At 37.6% G+C, this 15,711-nt stretch overlaps 1 protein-coding gene across 2 annotated transcripts in view; it reads right to left on the bottom strand.

Moving 5' to 3' along the window:
• The window catches only part of COG3 (component of oligomeric golgi complex 3), a 70,118-nt gene that overhangs the window by 47,883 nt on the left and 6,524 nt on the right, over positions 1 to 15,711 (bottom strand). For both annotated transcript variants that reach the window (XR_008651189.2, XM_055244033.2), the window contains exons 2-8: positions 10,776 to 10,922; positions 8,053 to 8,114; positions 6,817 to 6,982; positions 5,809 to 5,883; positions 4,617 to 4,709; positions 3,728 to 3,853; positions 2,321 to 2,401 (exon numbers count right to left, since the gene is read on the bottom strand). Coding sequence is in view for 1 of the 2 variants with exons in the window: in XM_055244033.2 (XP_055100008.1) it covers positions 2,321 to 2,401; positions 3,728 to 3,853; positions 4,617 to 4,709; positions 5,809 to 5,883; positions 6,817 to 6,982; positions 8,053 to 8,114; positions 10,776 to 10,922 (750 nt within the window). In the remaining variant the exon portion in view is untranslated. The remainder of the gene's footprint in view (positions 1 to 2,320; positions 2,402 to 3,727; positions 3,854 to 4,616; positions 4,710 to 5,808; positions 5,884 to 6,816; positions 6,983 to 8,052; positions 8,115 to 10,775; positions 10,923 to 15,711) is intronic.

The following is a 15,711-nucleotide window of genomic DNA, read 5'->3' as shown; positions in this document are numbered from 1 at the left end:
CCCAGCCATCAACTGGCTGACTTTCAAGACAGAAACAAGCAAGGAAGTGAAGTCAGTCAGCAAAAGTAGATTATTTCTAGAAACTTCACAATGAGTAGAAAGAATATATATGCACCAGCTTCAATAAATGTATCTCAGATATGTTATAAAATATAACATATATTGATCTTTGCCCCCTCCATGCTATTAATCAAAATAAATACATCATGGATTCCTGCTACGCAGAATGAATAAGGCACATACTCAACCTCATGAAATATCCTACCAATGCATTAATTCACCCCCTAATCTCATCTGGATTACTGCATAATCTTCCTTAGTAATGAGGCCTCCCTGTCTCAAATCTCTCTTCACCATAATCCATTTTTTATATTGCATCCTTAATCTTTTTTATTAATACATAATTGCACATATTTATGGGGTACATGTGATATTTTGATACATGGATACAATGTGTTATGATCAAATCAGAGTGTTTAGGGTATCCACCACCTCAAACATGTATTATTTCTTTGTGCAGGAAAAATTTCAAATCTTCCCTTTTAGCTATTTTGAAATATACAATAAATTGTTAACTACAGTCATCCTACTACACTACTGAACACTAGAACTTATTTCTATTAAACTGTACATTTATACCCATTAACCAACCTCTCCACCTCCCCTCCACCCAACCCATCCTAGCCTCTGGTATCTATCATTCTACTCTCTACCTCCACAAGACCAACTTTTTTAGTTCCCACATGAGTGAAAACATACAATATTTGTCTTTCTGTGCCTGGCTTATTTTACTAACTTAATGACCTCTAGTTCCATTCATGTTGCTGCAAATGACAGGATTTCATTTTTTGTTACAGCTGAATAGTATCTTATTGTTTATATATACCACATTTTCTTTATCCATTCATCCACTGATTGACACTTAGGTTGATTCCGTATCTTTACTATTGCGAATAGTGCTGCAATCAACACAAGTATCCCTTTGATATACTGATTTCCTTGCCTTTGGATAAATACCCAGTAGAGGTATTGCTGGATAGTATGACAGCTCTATTTTTAGTTTTTTGAGAAATCTCCATACTGTTTTCCATAACAGCTGTACTAATTTACATTCCCACCAACAGTGTATAAGAATTTCCTTTTCTCTGCATCCTCACCAGCATTTATTTTATGTCTTCTTGATAACAGCCATTCTAACTGGGGTGAGATGACATCTCACTTAGTTTTTATTTACATTTCCCTGATGATTAGTGATGTTGAACATTTTTTCATATAACTGTTGGCCATCTGTATAGTCTCCTTCTGGGAAATGTCTACTCAGCCTCTTTGCCTACTTTTTAATGGGATTATTTGGGGTCTTCTTCTGTTAAGTTCCTTGTATATTCTGAATATTAGTCCCTTGTCAGATGAATAGTTGTAAATGTTTTCTACCATTCTACAGGTTGTCTCTTCACTCTGGTGATTGTTTCCTTTGTTGGGCAGAAGCTTTTAAGATTATTATAGTCCCATTTGTCTATTTTTGTTTTTGTTGCCTATGCTTTTGAAGTTTTAGCCATAAAATCGTGGCCTAGACCAATGTCCTAAAACATTTCCCCTATGTTTTCTTCTAGTAGTTTTATAGCTTCAGATCTTCAGTCTTTAATCCATTTTGTTCTGATTTTTGTATATAGCGAGAGACAGAGGTCTAGTTTCATTTTTCTGCATATGAATATCTAGTTTCCCCAGCAATCATCCTTTCCCCACAAAATGTTCTTGGTGCTTTTATCAAAAATCGGTTGGCTGAAAATGCATGCATTTATTTCTGAGTTCTCTATTCTGTTCCATTGGTTTACATGTCTGTTTGGCAAATCTGACCAAATAACTCCTCTGTTTAAGATACCACTTCATTGGTTCTCTACTTTTCCTACATTAGCACGGCACGTAACATTCCTCATGAGAGACTCTTTGAAGTATAAAGATCTCTCCCAAAATGTATGTCTTTTATGTCTCCTACAACCTTCACTATATGTGCTGTTCTCTTTATCAAAACACCTTACTGGTCCCTTCAAGACCACCAGCCAAGCATTTAAAACCCGTCTATCATCTTCATCTAGAAACCGTCCCTGAGCATCATAGGAAAAGCTAGATGCTTCCTGCTCTGTGGACTTCAAGAACCTAGACACAACACTAAGATACACTGCTATAATGTGGAAGGACAATGTCGACCTTTCATTCAAGTTCACTTCCTCGGTATAAACAAAGAGCCTAACATACAACAGTACTTCAAAAGGGCAGATGAACAAATTTCACAGCAATGTCCTAGTTATGTCAATAGACTTACTCTGACTTTGGGGGCAGCAGCTCGAAATTTCACATAAAATAATGTGAAGGCATTGTCTGCATTAGGTACAGATGAAGGATCCTAAAGAAACATGGGGGAGGATAAGGAAGGAAGATAATTAGCAAACAAATAATTGAGAAAACCCAACAGCAACCATTTCCTATGGCTACTGCTTGGCCTGTATACCAATCAAAGCTTAGGGAGAAAAATCTCAGGAAGATTAAATATTATTATGGCTACACAGGAGAAATAATTAAATGGAACTGTCATCCCTCTCTCCTTTATAGTTAAAATTAACCTTAAATTATTTAAATTTTGGTGGCAAACAGATCTGAATTGAGATTCACATTCTGCCACTCACTGAATGTAGGACACTGGCCCAAGTACTTCATCCCTCTAAGACTCAGTGCATCCATTAAACTCCTAAAGGTTTGGTGCAGCTCAGTAGCAAAGCACTAGCACATAATAGGTACCAGTCTTTATGAGCTATTAGTTTCCTAAACTTACTGAAAATTTTGCAAAATAAAAAACTATATAGGTTAGTTGGTATATCAGCTAAGAACAATGTGAACAGTAAAAATGCAAGCCAAACATCACAAGCTTTGAATGGAAAGTTCAAGAAGACACTCCACATTCTTTAGAAAGTAAGCTTAAAAACCAAAACATAACGTTTATGGATTTTATTTTCTTAGGAAAGGAAATTTTCAATGACCATCTTAGCTTATTCTACTCTTATTTTCTAACCTTACACTCTGTTAATTTTCCACCTAGAATCAACTACAATCCGTAATTAACTAATTGATTTGCTTCTTTCTGTACTGGTTATTTCTTTTGAATATAAGCTCCATGAGGGCAGGGACCTTATTAGCTCCTCTTTGTTTCTATACAATTCCTAATATAATATCAAGCATTAGGCAGTGCTCAATAAAAATGTCTGCTAAATATAGAAAAGTTGAAAAATACAAAAAAAGGGTAAAGAAGAAAATTTAAATTATGCATTATGAGATGCATAATTATGAATATGAATATGAATATGCTTCAAAAGCATATTAACCCACCACTCAGACAGAGCCACTTTTATGATTTGGGTATATTTCCTTCTGATATTTTCATGAAAAAAGATAGAAAAGGAATGTTTTAAGAGACAATTTGTATCTTATTATTCATCATATAGTACTGAATACTTCTCACACTATTAAACATTATTTGAAAATAACATTTGCAAAGGATATTTATAACATAGTCATTTTTCCCTACTATAAATAAAAAGCTGTAGTACATATTCTTAACAAAAGGTCAAAATTTTTTGGAATTACAAAGTACTAATCTCAGCCAAAGATTATGGAAGATGAATGAATCAAAACAACAACAACAACAAAAACCTGTTGTTGAGATCAGTTAACTCACCCTTTTCAGTAACTGACTTGCGAGGGTCTGTAGTGTGTTCACAGTATATGTCTTCATGAGGTGCAAAGCTTTAGAAAGACACTGTTTAAACTTCAGCAAATATACGGGATAATCTTTAAAATTAGGCTGTAAGGAAAAGAGAAAGATTTACAAAGTGGAAATGAACACAGACAAAAAGCAAGCTTTTAGTGAAAACCAAGGTGTCCCTATGTAAAGCAATATATAAAGTTCAAAAACAGGTTTCATAAAGATCATAAACTCCACGAAGATGAATAAATACTGTGACTACAGTATTTAAATACAGTCACAGTCAAACCCCCTGTGCCTGGCACAAAGTAGGAGCTCAATACATATTTGCAGTTGTTAGTAAAAGATATTTTCAGCACCCCACGGACTTCAAGGCTAATATGTAAGACTCAACTAGGAAAAGAATAGGAGTTAGGGGAAATAAACACAGCAATAAATCCTGAAGAAACAGAAATAGAGGGTGATTAAATCAAAGGGCTTGTCCCTTTATTTCCCCACAAGTAACACTTTCTGTTTCCAAAGAAATACCAAGCACGTCAAGACGCCAATTTAAAAATGGCTCATCCTGTTAGATGGGATAAAGCTGAGTCAGCCAGGATGCGTTCCATTCCAGGGGCTGTTGCGGGAGCTAAAAGTACTTTTTACGCCACTGCTAATAACGACTAAGAATTCACTACAACTTTTCTTTAATATGTTACAAATACATATTTTTCCCTTGGGCAGAAATAATCACTTTACAGCACAAGAAGTGATATAATAGGAATGTTTGCTAAATACAGAAAAGTTGAAAAACACAAAAAGATAGGAACAGGAATAGGAATCTAAAGATTTCTTTAAAACATGCAAAAATACTCTGACTTACATGAGATGAGATATATGTTATACAATCATCTAACTTGGCCAGCATAGGTATAAATCCGTCACTATTCACCGACAATGTAGGGGAATTCAATTTCTTTAAGAGAAAAAGAAAACAATCTTAATTCATAAAAAATGATACAGATAAAAGTTGGAAACTATGGATTAGAGTCAGCATATTTGCCTTTAGGACATAACATGTCTTTATAATAAATTTTAAAAGTCACCAAAATATCCTCAAATGTAGCCCACACGTACAATAAAGAAGGGACAAATAGAAAAAGCATACTGATTTAATTCAGTTTATTCCTAATAAGCTTTAATGGGACTCTTCATGAATTAGGACATGGTATATATTACCCCACTATACAATGTCATATTCAAATAATATATGAAATACCTACATTTCTCACTTTCTGGTATACAATATACATAATTTTTCTACTTGGAAACAGTGGTGATTTTTCTAAAGATTAAACGATTAACTAGCAGTCATACTATATTTAGCAGTCATACTATGAAAGTAAAATACAACCAGTCAATCATTTCTTATCCTGATATACAAATAGCTTGGGAATGAACTACTTTCCATTGCATTCCATTGTTAACTAGTCACAAGTTTTAGTTCTATGTCTTTAATAAACTAAATACCTATGATTAAATGATTTTAATAACATGACTTATACATAGTTATGATTAATTTTTGAGTCAGAAACACTGAACTATAATTTACACACTTGTCTTTATTGGAACTATTATACTTTATTGGAACTATTATACTTTATTGGGATGCAACTATACATTTTGAGGACTATACTTTTCTTCAAACTAAACATGAGAATAAGTTTTAACAATGTTTTGACTACTATCATGGTAGCATAACCACAGCAAAATCTAAAACTGAATATTTCTTCTTACGATCTTCTTCAAAGCTTACAAATAAGAAACTATAAGAGGTAGCCAATAAAGAGATTTTAATACCAAGAATACAATTTAAGAAATACATCTTAACTCAAATATTTAAAAATCTGAACTGGTAATGGTATCTCCACTGTCTACAAATAGGAATATCTACCAGCAAGCAAGCTAAGTTAAAATATCACTCAAGCCAATTTATAGATTTAAAGATTACACGAAGAAAGGCAAAAATAAAACAAAAATCACTAACTTTGTAAGAAGTAAAGAACAATGCTTACTGTGTTAATAGTTTCCAACTCGTTAAAATAGGAAAGCTTTTGTTGAATGTTTTCAGCCAGATCAACAAGTTCCGACTTGCATTTTTTAAAAGAGAAAAATCCATTATTATAAGAATATAAGAATCAACATGCCAGTCTCAAAGTTACACTAAATAGATTTACATTAGACACAGAGGTTTATATCAGATATGAGAATTCAGCTCAAGTATTTCTACAATCATGAACTAAAATAGGCGATAATATTACAGTAAATTTTATATGATCTCTTCATAAAATAATAAATGATCGCATTTTTAAAACACGCAAAAGTACATACAGAGAAAATTCTGAGATATACTAACTTAAGTGTTCTAGCTCTAGGTCAAAAGTAATCAATCAGTTGATCTTTTCAAAATCTCACCATTGGTACAATCACTATGCTTCTTTGGAAAGTGTCAGTAGTTGGGTGCAGTGGCTCACACCTGTAATCCCAGTACTTTGGGAGGCCAAGGCGGGCAGATGACTTGAGGTCAGGAGTTTGAGACCAGCCTAGCCAACATGGTGAAACTCTGTCTCTACTAAAAATACAAAAATTAGCCGGGTGTGGTGGCACACGCCTGTAATTTCAGCTACTTGGGAGTCTGAGGCAGGAGAATCGCTTGAGCCCAGGAGGCAGAGGTTGCAATGAGCTGAGATCACGCCACTGCACTCCAGCCTGGGCAACAGAGCAAAAAAAAAATAAAAATAAAAAATAAAAGTGTCAGTAATAAAGAGTGGACAGAGCAAACCAACATAGCCACTATATTTGGAAATTGTACTGAGACCTAACAGCTCAAAACATAAGAAGGCTTGCCTTTGCTATTCACATGCACTTAAAAAGTAGGCTGTCAGTCTGCATGCTGAGCACAGGGCCTCAAACACAGCAGAGTTGAAGATCTTGGAGAAATTAAGAAAATTAAAATAAAACTGTATTCATCTATTTTAAAATATTAAATATAATGACTGATCCTCTCTCTTACTCCAAATTACCTGTTCTTTTAGGAGCTGTTCACAGGCTTCATGTAGGGTTCCTGTCTTATTGGACACAAAAAGATACTGTTTCTGCAAAGACTCCAGATGCTGAAGAGCACTGTTTACATCATTCAATATAGCATCACACTGCTCCTGAAACCCAGACAAGTAATCCCTCATCTGTCTAGAAAACAGAACCAAAAGGGGATTGGCAATAATCTTTTCCCCCAATAAGCACAGTAAAAAAACAACAAAGCCTCATTTTTCCCAAAATGTTCGAATTTCAGGAGGAAAGTCCAACCTACGCACATAAGTTGATTATGTTAAGAAATGTACCAAAAGTTATGTCATAAACCGTTTCAATACTTAAGAAGGCAAATCACTAATACTATAAGTAACAAAAGGAATTAGCCTTGAAGCCATAACATGGCTTTTCACATATAAGGCAATGAATCACTGGCTCAACTTCTAAAGACTGGGACACCAAAGCCATCCCAAGGCACCAAGTAAGGCCAGTCCTTCAGATCACTTCCCTCTTTGAAAGATGGTGTGATGTCATGGAAAGAATTCTAGATTTAGAATTAGAAGACCTGGGTCCAAGCCCCAGCTCTGCCCAGTCTGCAAGAGATTAAGCAAGTAATTTATTATTTCCAGGCCTCAGGTTGCTCATTTGTAAAATAAGAATAGTAATATCTTTCCTCACACAGCTGTTATGAAGATTAAATGGCATCATACATTAAAGAGTCTACCACACTGCCTAGCAATAATTGCCATCAACAAATCAATACACTGAATGTGGACACTCAACCCACAGCCCCCAAATCAGCTAGAAACTGTACTCTGTCACTTCCCCCATGCTGTCAACATCCACTGACAGAAGTATAGTTACAACCAACCTAAGTGGCCATCCTGAAAGTCTTTCGGGGATGTTTCTCCTTCTAAAAAGGAACAAACACCTCCTGGAATTCCTCTACAACTCCTACCTGAACCTAGTTCTTTCTGGAGTTATCTAAAAACTAACATCTATCCCTCCTAACCTATTAATTATAATGTAATTCTTTTGTTTTTAATCACACAACTTCTAAATAACAGTTTTAAAGACCCAAATCTTCTCACTGGCTATTCTTAAAGAATATATGGCTGTTACAGTTTTCTTAATACTTCAATTTTATTTAAAGACACTGTTTATGAAATGCTTCAGATGACTGTGATCTAAAAATTAAGATATTCAACAAATGCAAGAGACACACATACCTATATTTAGTTCCTTCATCTTGATCCATCTGAGTTTGCAGCTTTGCAAACCATGAGAAAAACTGGAAAAATAGAGTATTATATTGTGAACAAAACTAAAACTGACAAAATTAAAAGTGCTACATGCTAAACAGCAAGTCAAAAGGACAGACACTAGCCAAGTTTTATTGTTTAGGGCTCAGACAGAATCAGTTTTAAGCCAGGAGAAAATAATTTAATTATATCCACAATATCCATATGCTAGGAAAAGCAAAGGATATTAAAACATTGGCCATTTCACTGGGTGTGGTGGCTCACACCTGTAATCCTAGCACTTTGGGAGGCCGAGGTGAGCGGATCACCTGAGGTCGGGAGTTCGAGACCAGCCTGGCCAACATGGTAAAACTCCGTCTCTACTAAAAATACAAAAATTAGCTGGGCGTGGTGGCACACGCCTATAATCCCAGCTACTCGGGGGGCTGAGGCAGGAGAATTGCTTGAACCCGGGAGGCAGAGGTTGCAGTGAGCCAAGATCGCAGCAAACCGAGATCACACCATTGCACTCCAGCCTGGGCAACAGAGCGAAATTCTGTCTCAAAAAAAACAAAAGGCTGGGCACGGTGGCTCACACCTGTAATCTCAGCACTTTCAGAGGCCGAGGCGGGCAGATCACAAGGTCAGGAGATAGAGACCATCCTGGCTAACACGGTGAAACCCCGTCTCTACTAAAAATACAAAAAATAAGCTGGGCGCCTGTAGTCCCAGCTACTCAGGATGCTGAGGTGGGAGAATGGAGTGAACCCGGGAGGCAGAGCTTGCAGTGAGCTGAGATCATGCCACTGCACTCCAGCTTGGGCGACAGAACGAGACTCTGTCTCAAAAAAAAAAAAAAAAAAAAAGGCCATTTCAGATGTCTTAAGGATTGAAAAAAAAACAAACAAAAAACTGGCCATTTTCACAGTCAAATTAAGGAAGAGTATTAAACATACAATAGGTAAAAAATGAATATTTCTTCCTAATAGGCTAATGCCTACTTGCTATAATTGTTTACAAAATTTGAGTAGGTAACATAGTGCTTTGGGCAAATATCAATATTAACGTTATCTAATAAGAACTGTGAGGCTATAACTCAAAAATAATATTACAGAGTGGTTTAAGAATATGGACTGTGGGGCCGGACATGGTGGCTCACGCCTGTAATCCTAGCACTTTGGGAGGCCGAGGCGGGCAGATCACGAGGTCAGGAGATTGAGATCATCCTGGCTAACAAGGTGAAACTCCACCTCCACTAAAAATAGAAAAAATTAGCCTGGCATGGTGGCAGCCGCCTGTAGTCCCAGCTCCTCGGGAGGCTGAGACAGGAGAATGGCGTGAACCCAGGATGTGGAGCTTGCAGTGAGCCGAGATCGCCCACTGCATTCCAGCCTGGGCAACAGAGTGAGACTCCATCTCAAAAAAAAAAAAAAAAAAAAGGATATGGACTCTGGTATCAGCTAGCCCTGGATCTGAATTCTGGCCTGAAAAATATCTATTATTTAAAAGGGGGATGTGGGGAGTTGACCTTAAACAAGTATGAAGAAACTTTTTGGGGTGATGATAGAAATGTTTTATATCTCAATTATAGTTGTTAGTTACATACATAGGTATATACACTTTTCAAAACTCATTGAGCTGACACTTAAAATGAATACATTCTATTGCACATAAATTATAAGTTAGTATATTAGTTTTTTTAAAGAGAGAACAGGTACAAGTTTCATCCAGAGGACTTTTTTTAAGCAGGCCAAACAAGTTCATAGATGTGGTGCAAGACTACCTTCAACTGAACTTGAGAATACTGAATCTCAAGTAAGATTCAGTGTCAAGGGTATACAGGCTTGCCACGTACCTTGGCTATCATTTGCTGAGCATTTACTGTGTACTTGCTACACAATGAATTTACATGCATTATCTTATTTAACGCTCACAAAAATCCTATGAAATAATATATAATTACCCCTGTTTTATATATTAGGAAACTAAAGATCTAAGAAGCTAAGTAATTTGCTTAAGCTCACAAAGATGCTAAATGATGGAGCTGACTTTCAGGTGCAGGTCAGCCTAGCTCAGGAACTGTAATTCTTCATCAGTTTGCAGAACTGCCTCTCTCAACTTACTATATATGTAATCCAGTTCCAACAGATGTACTTTATGTTTTATTTGGTAAATGCCTCAACTTTGACTCTTAATAGGAAAAGAAAGAGGAGACAAGGAAAATGGCAGAAGAAACTACTGTAAGTTTAGTTTCTAATTAGGAATGAACAAAAACCAAGAAAAAATTACACATGCTAAATTACTGAAAAATAACTACAAATGTTAATATAAAAAGAATATTTGAGTTTTTAAAAAAAGGACTACCTAGCAACAAGTGAGATGGAGGGGCACCCATGTACACACTGAGGGAACAGGTTAACAGAAGACAGACATTGGGGGAAGTCAAAAGTGGCTAAGACATTAAAACCTCAATAATCTATCAATGTCCAAACATGGAATCTCATGCTTTTTTTTTACCTATATCATACCTATAGATTCATTTAAAACACTTAAACAGCCACAACTAATGCCAAATCAAGAATGTTCTAGAAAGACTTGATGTTAATTATGGTGACAAATGTTCAGAACTTTTAATTAGGACTTTTTTTATTAGCCTTGTCTTGAGACATCTGAAATAATCAAACATCCTTAGAAAAGATACTGCAATTCACCTGCTGTGCGGTTTCAATTCTTTCTTCTTCCATTCCTAAGGAAGTGAAGCCCTTCAAGAGAATGTCTTCTGTAGATTCAGGCACTACTGAAGTCAGTTCAATGGGCAGTGACTGGGATGTTAAACTGCACAAGTCTTCAATTGGAAGCTTGAAAAAAGAGAGTCACAAAGATATTTAAGTGACTTGAAAATTCTCTGAACTTAACTCAAGATTGGGTTTCCATCTCAGTTGTTTTGAAAGAGAAAAGAAATATTTTCCATTAAATCATATTAAGTTAATAAATACTATATAATACTAACACTTTAGGCTCTGTGTTAAATGCTCATCTCAAAATATAAACATGACACTGATGTCCCACCATTAGTAAGCTTTTTTTTTTTTTTTGGTGACAGGGTCTTGCTCTGTCATCCAGGCTGACATGCAAGGTGCCACCTCAGCTCACTGCAACCTCTGCCTCCAGAGTTCAAGCCATCCTCCCACCTCAATCTCCAAGTAGCTGAGACTACAGGCACGCAACACCACACCCAGCTAATTTTTGTATTTTTGGTAGAGTTGGGGGTCTATACATGTTGCCCAGGCTGGTCTCAAACTCGTGGGTTCAAGTGATCCTCCTACCTTAGCCTTCCAAAGTGCTGGAATTACAGGCATGAGCCACCACATCTGGTCTGAGTTAGCTTTCTAATAAGGGTGGTAAATCTGTGCTAATCCACACACATTTTCTCACTTGAGCCTCTTGTGAACTACCACCAGGCAAAAAGAAAACCTGTGTGCTATTGAAAGTAGCTTGCCCTCCCCAGTATCTAACACAAAAGCCTGACCAATAGGATTAACAAATCACACCCAATGACCGGGTTCAGTGGCTCATGCCTGTAATCCCAGCACTTTGAGAGGCAGAGTTGGGTGGATCACTTGAGCCCAGGAATTTGAGACCAGCCTAGGCAACACAGTGACACCCCCGTCTCTACTAAAAATACAAAAAAAAAAAAAATTAGCTGGGTGTGGTGGCATACATCTGTGGTCCAGCAACTTGGGAGGCTGAGATGGAAGGACCACCTGAGCCCAGGAGGTAGAGGTTGCAATGAGTCAAGGTCGTGCCACTGCACTCCACCCGGGGTGACAGAGTGAGGCCCTGTCTAAAAAAATAAATAAATAAATCACACCCAAGAATTGATTAGAAATAAACATTACCTCCTCCTACCATTTCCACCCACCCACTGGCACATCTCACCACACCTTCCTGCTGACAAATTTTGAAATTACAACTGAATAGGAAGAATTTTAGAGTTTCCCATCAGTTTCAGAAGAGGCCCACAGACAAGGTCTCACTTTGACAATATTAGACCTACAGTACTTTCTAGTTCTCCACTACCAAAGAAAGACCAGGTGTTAATTTATTTATAGGCATACAGACAAACTGTTTTTAGACCAAAACAAAGAGAAACTAGATGCTGGGGAAAGTAAAAGGGCCTAATTGTTTAGGTTCAATTCCAGTTTTCAGCCCTCAGTTCTTAGTTTATGACATTTAAGGTCCACTGATATAAGACAAGATCCAAGGTCTTAGGAAGTTGCTGTCCTGTCTACTTTCTAAATATAGAAGTTTCATCTGAAGATAGCATTTTCTCTTCAAAACTAAAATAAGCTAGATGCAAAATGCACCACTAATTCAGAAACACTGTCCTTTAAAAATAGTTTTTTTATATATGGGTTCAAATAGGGCTATACTTATGGTACAGTAAAGTACATTACAATGCAGCCTAGTTAGAATCCTGCTCCTGTTCATTTATAAGCTGTGTGACATGGGGCAAATTACTTGATGTTTCTAATCCTCAATTATCTTCTCTTAGCTGATACGGATACACTATCTGTATCATAACGCTACCATAAGGAGTAAAAAAGAAGGCCGGGCACAGTGGCTCACGCCTGTAATCCCAGCACTTTGGGAGGCCAAGGTGGGCAGATCACGAGGTCAGGAGATCGAGACCATCCTGGCTAAAACGGTGAAACCCCGTCTCTACTACAAATACAAAAAAAAATTAGCCAGGCGTGGTGGCAGGCGCCTGTAGTCCCGGCTAGTTGGTAGGCTGAGGCAGGAGAATGGCATGCACTCGGGAAGCGAAGCTTGCAGTGAGCCGAGATCGAGCCACTGCACTCCAGCCTGGGCGACACAGCGAAGCTCCATCTCAAAAAAAAAAAAAAAAAAAGAGTAAAAAAGAAAACAAAGATGTGGGAAAATTGGCTTTTTGGAATGCTGGAAAGCTGCAGACAAAGTATTTAGGAAGGTCCTTGATCTGCCTTCTCCCCACAAATGAGCCTGGCTCGAGTCAGGAGGGTCCTAGGTGTAGGTAAACAGGTCTTGTTAAGGGCATCACTTGTTCATGTAAACTCTTTCTGAATGGTAACACAATCCCTGAGTATAAAAGGACTGTGGCCCAGCAAGAATTAAGTTTCTCAAATCCCGTAAGAATTTATCCTGAGTCTAAAGCGTCATCAGCAACTGTGTGCCACTAGGGGTTCTGGAGGACAGAGGAAGCTGTGCTGAGATAAGCCGCATCTACACCTGCTCTGCAGAACCCTTCTAATGAGCAACATGAGCTGTCTCCTTGGGGAGTCACCCAAGACTCAAGGTAACCCACCTGAAGCAATGCTGCATGTAAAGCACTTAGCACAGACCTGACACATTGTAAGCAATAAATTTGAATACTGATATTATATTATTATCATTCCTATCTACTAGCAGCAACAGAGTAAGTTTATAAATCTAATCAACTTCTTGTAAAGCCATCTTTACAAAATTGTATTTTATTAGCAATAAAATTTAGTTCTATATGAACAGATCATCACAAATTCAATCACATAATTCTATCAGCACGGTTTAGATTATATCTAAGGGGGGCTGGGGTGATATGGCTCAGATTTGGAAAATATACCAGAAAACACATGAAAGCTAGGCTAGGATGAAGAAAGCTGAAAGAAATGTTGCTTACACCCTCACAATAACAAAAAGCCAAATAATCCACAAGATTATAACTAGTCTTGAATCCATCAGTGTTGCAGAGTAACCAAGTAGATAAAAATCTGCGGAGCGACAGGCACCTCCAGGAAGAGACAGGCTGCAAGCACTGGCTCACCTGTGGCAAATCATGGGAAAAAAGAGATGGCAAACATTACAAGAGGAAACAGGCTGCGCGGTGGCTCACGCCTGTAATCCCAGCACTTTGGGAGGCTGAGGTGGGCAGATCACGAGGTCAGGAAATCAAGACCATCCTGGCTAACACGGTGAAACCCCACCTCTACCAAAAATACAAAAAAATTAGCCGGGCATGGTGGCGGGTGCCTGTAGTCCCAGCTACTCGGGAGGCTGAGGCAGGAGAATAACGTGAATCCGGGAGACGGAGCTTGCAGTGAGCCGAGATTGCGCCACTGCACTCCAGCCTACGCGACAGAGGGAGGCTCCACCTCAAAAAAAAAAAAAAAAAGAGAGAGAAAACAACTCAGTCAAGAGACAAAGCAATCAACAGAGCCAGACTCAGATGAGCAAGAGACTAGAACTATCAGACAAGGAATCTAAAATAACTGTGATTAACATGTTAAATGCTCTGGTGTAACACATAGATAAGAAGTATAAACAGATAAACAATTTCAACAGAAAACTGAAAACTGTGCCAAATGGAAATGTGAGAAATAAAAATAATGGTAACAAAGATGAAGAATACCTGCAATGGGCTCATCAGTACACACAACATGGTTAAGGAAAAAAAATCAGTGAACTTGAAGTTAGGTCAATAAAAATCACCCAAAATAAATCATACAGAGAAAACAGAGTGGGAAAATAAAAACTGAACATAGCATCTAAGAATTGTGTGATGGTATCAAATTATATGATGGTATCAAATTATATGAAATGGGATCCCAAAAGAAGCAGAACGAGAGAGAACAGGGTGGAAGAAATATTTGAAGAAATAACTGTTGAGAACATTCCAAAAATAATGAAAGATATAAAACTACAGCTCTTAAGAAATTCAGAGAATCCCAAGCAGAATACACACATACACACAGGCAAACCCCTCTGTGCACATCATATTCAAACTCTCAAAAACCAAAGATAAAAGCTTGAAGGCAGCCAGAGGGAAAAAGACATATTCTATATAGAGAAATAAAGGTAAAAATTACAGCAGACTTCTCATCAGAAATTACACAAGCCAGAAGACAACAGAGCGACATCTTTAAAGTGCCAAAAGAAAAACACTCAACTACACCTATAGAGAATATCTGTTTAAAATGTAGAAGAAATAAGGATTGTTTAAAACAAACAAAAGCGCCAGGCGTGGTGGCTCACACCTGTAATCCCAGCACTGTGGGAGGCTGAGGCAGGTGGATCACCTGAGGTCAGGAGTCCAAGACCAGCCTAGCCAACATGGCGAAACCCTGTCTCTACTAAAAATACAAAAATTAGCCAGGCGTAGTGGCGGGCGTCTGTAATCCCAGCTACTCGGGAGGCTGAGGCAGGAGAGTCACTTGAACCGGGGAGGCAGAGGTTGCAGTGAGCCGAGATCGTGCCATTGCCCTGCAGCCTGGGCTACAAAAGCAAAACTCCATCTCAAAAAAAAAAAAAAAAAAAAAAAAGCAAAACCTGAGAGAATTCATTACCAGCAGACCTATACTACAAGAAATGTTAAAGGACATTCTTCAGGCAGAATATAACACTAGATGAAACACGTATCTACCCAAAAAACTGAAGTGCTCCAGAAATGATAAAAATGAAGGTAAATATGACAGTTTTTCTTTTTTTAATCACTCAGCAAGAAATGTCAAAAGCAAAAGTAGTAACAATGTATTGCGGGCTTATAACATACGTAAAAGTAAAATGCCTGAAACAATATCACAAAACAGGGAAAGGAAGAAATGGAAGAATACTGTTTTGGGTGTGTTTTTGAGA

Source organism: Symphalangus syndactylus, chromosome 15 (assembly GCF_028878055.3).
Source record: "Symphalangus syndactylus isolate Jambi chromosome 15, NHGRI_mSymSyn1-v2.1_pri, whole genome shotgun sequence".
NCBI classification, from domain to species: domain Eukaryota; kingdom Metazoa; phylum Chordata; class Mammalia; order Primates; family Hylobatidae; genus Symphalangus; species Symphalangus syndactylus.
The sequence above is the reverse complement of the archived record's forward strand: the minus strand, read 5'-3'. Positions and strand labels throughout refer to the sequence as shown.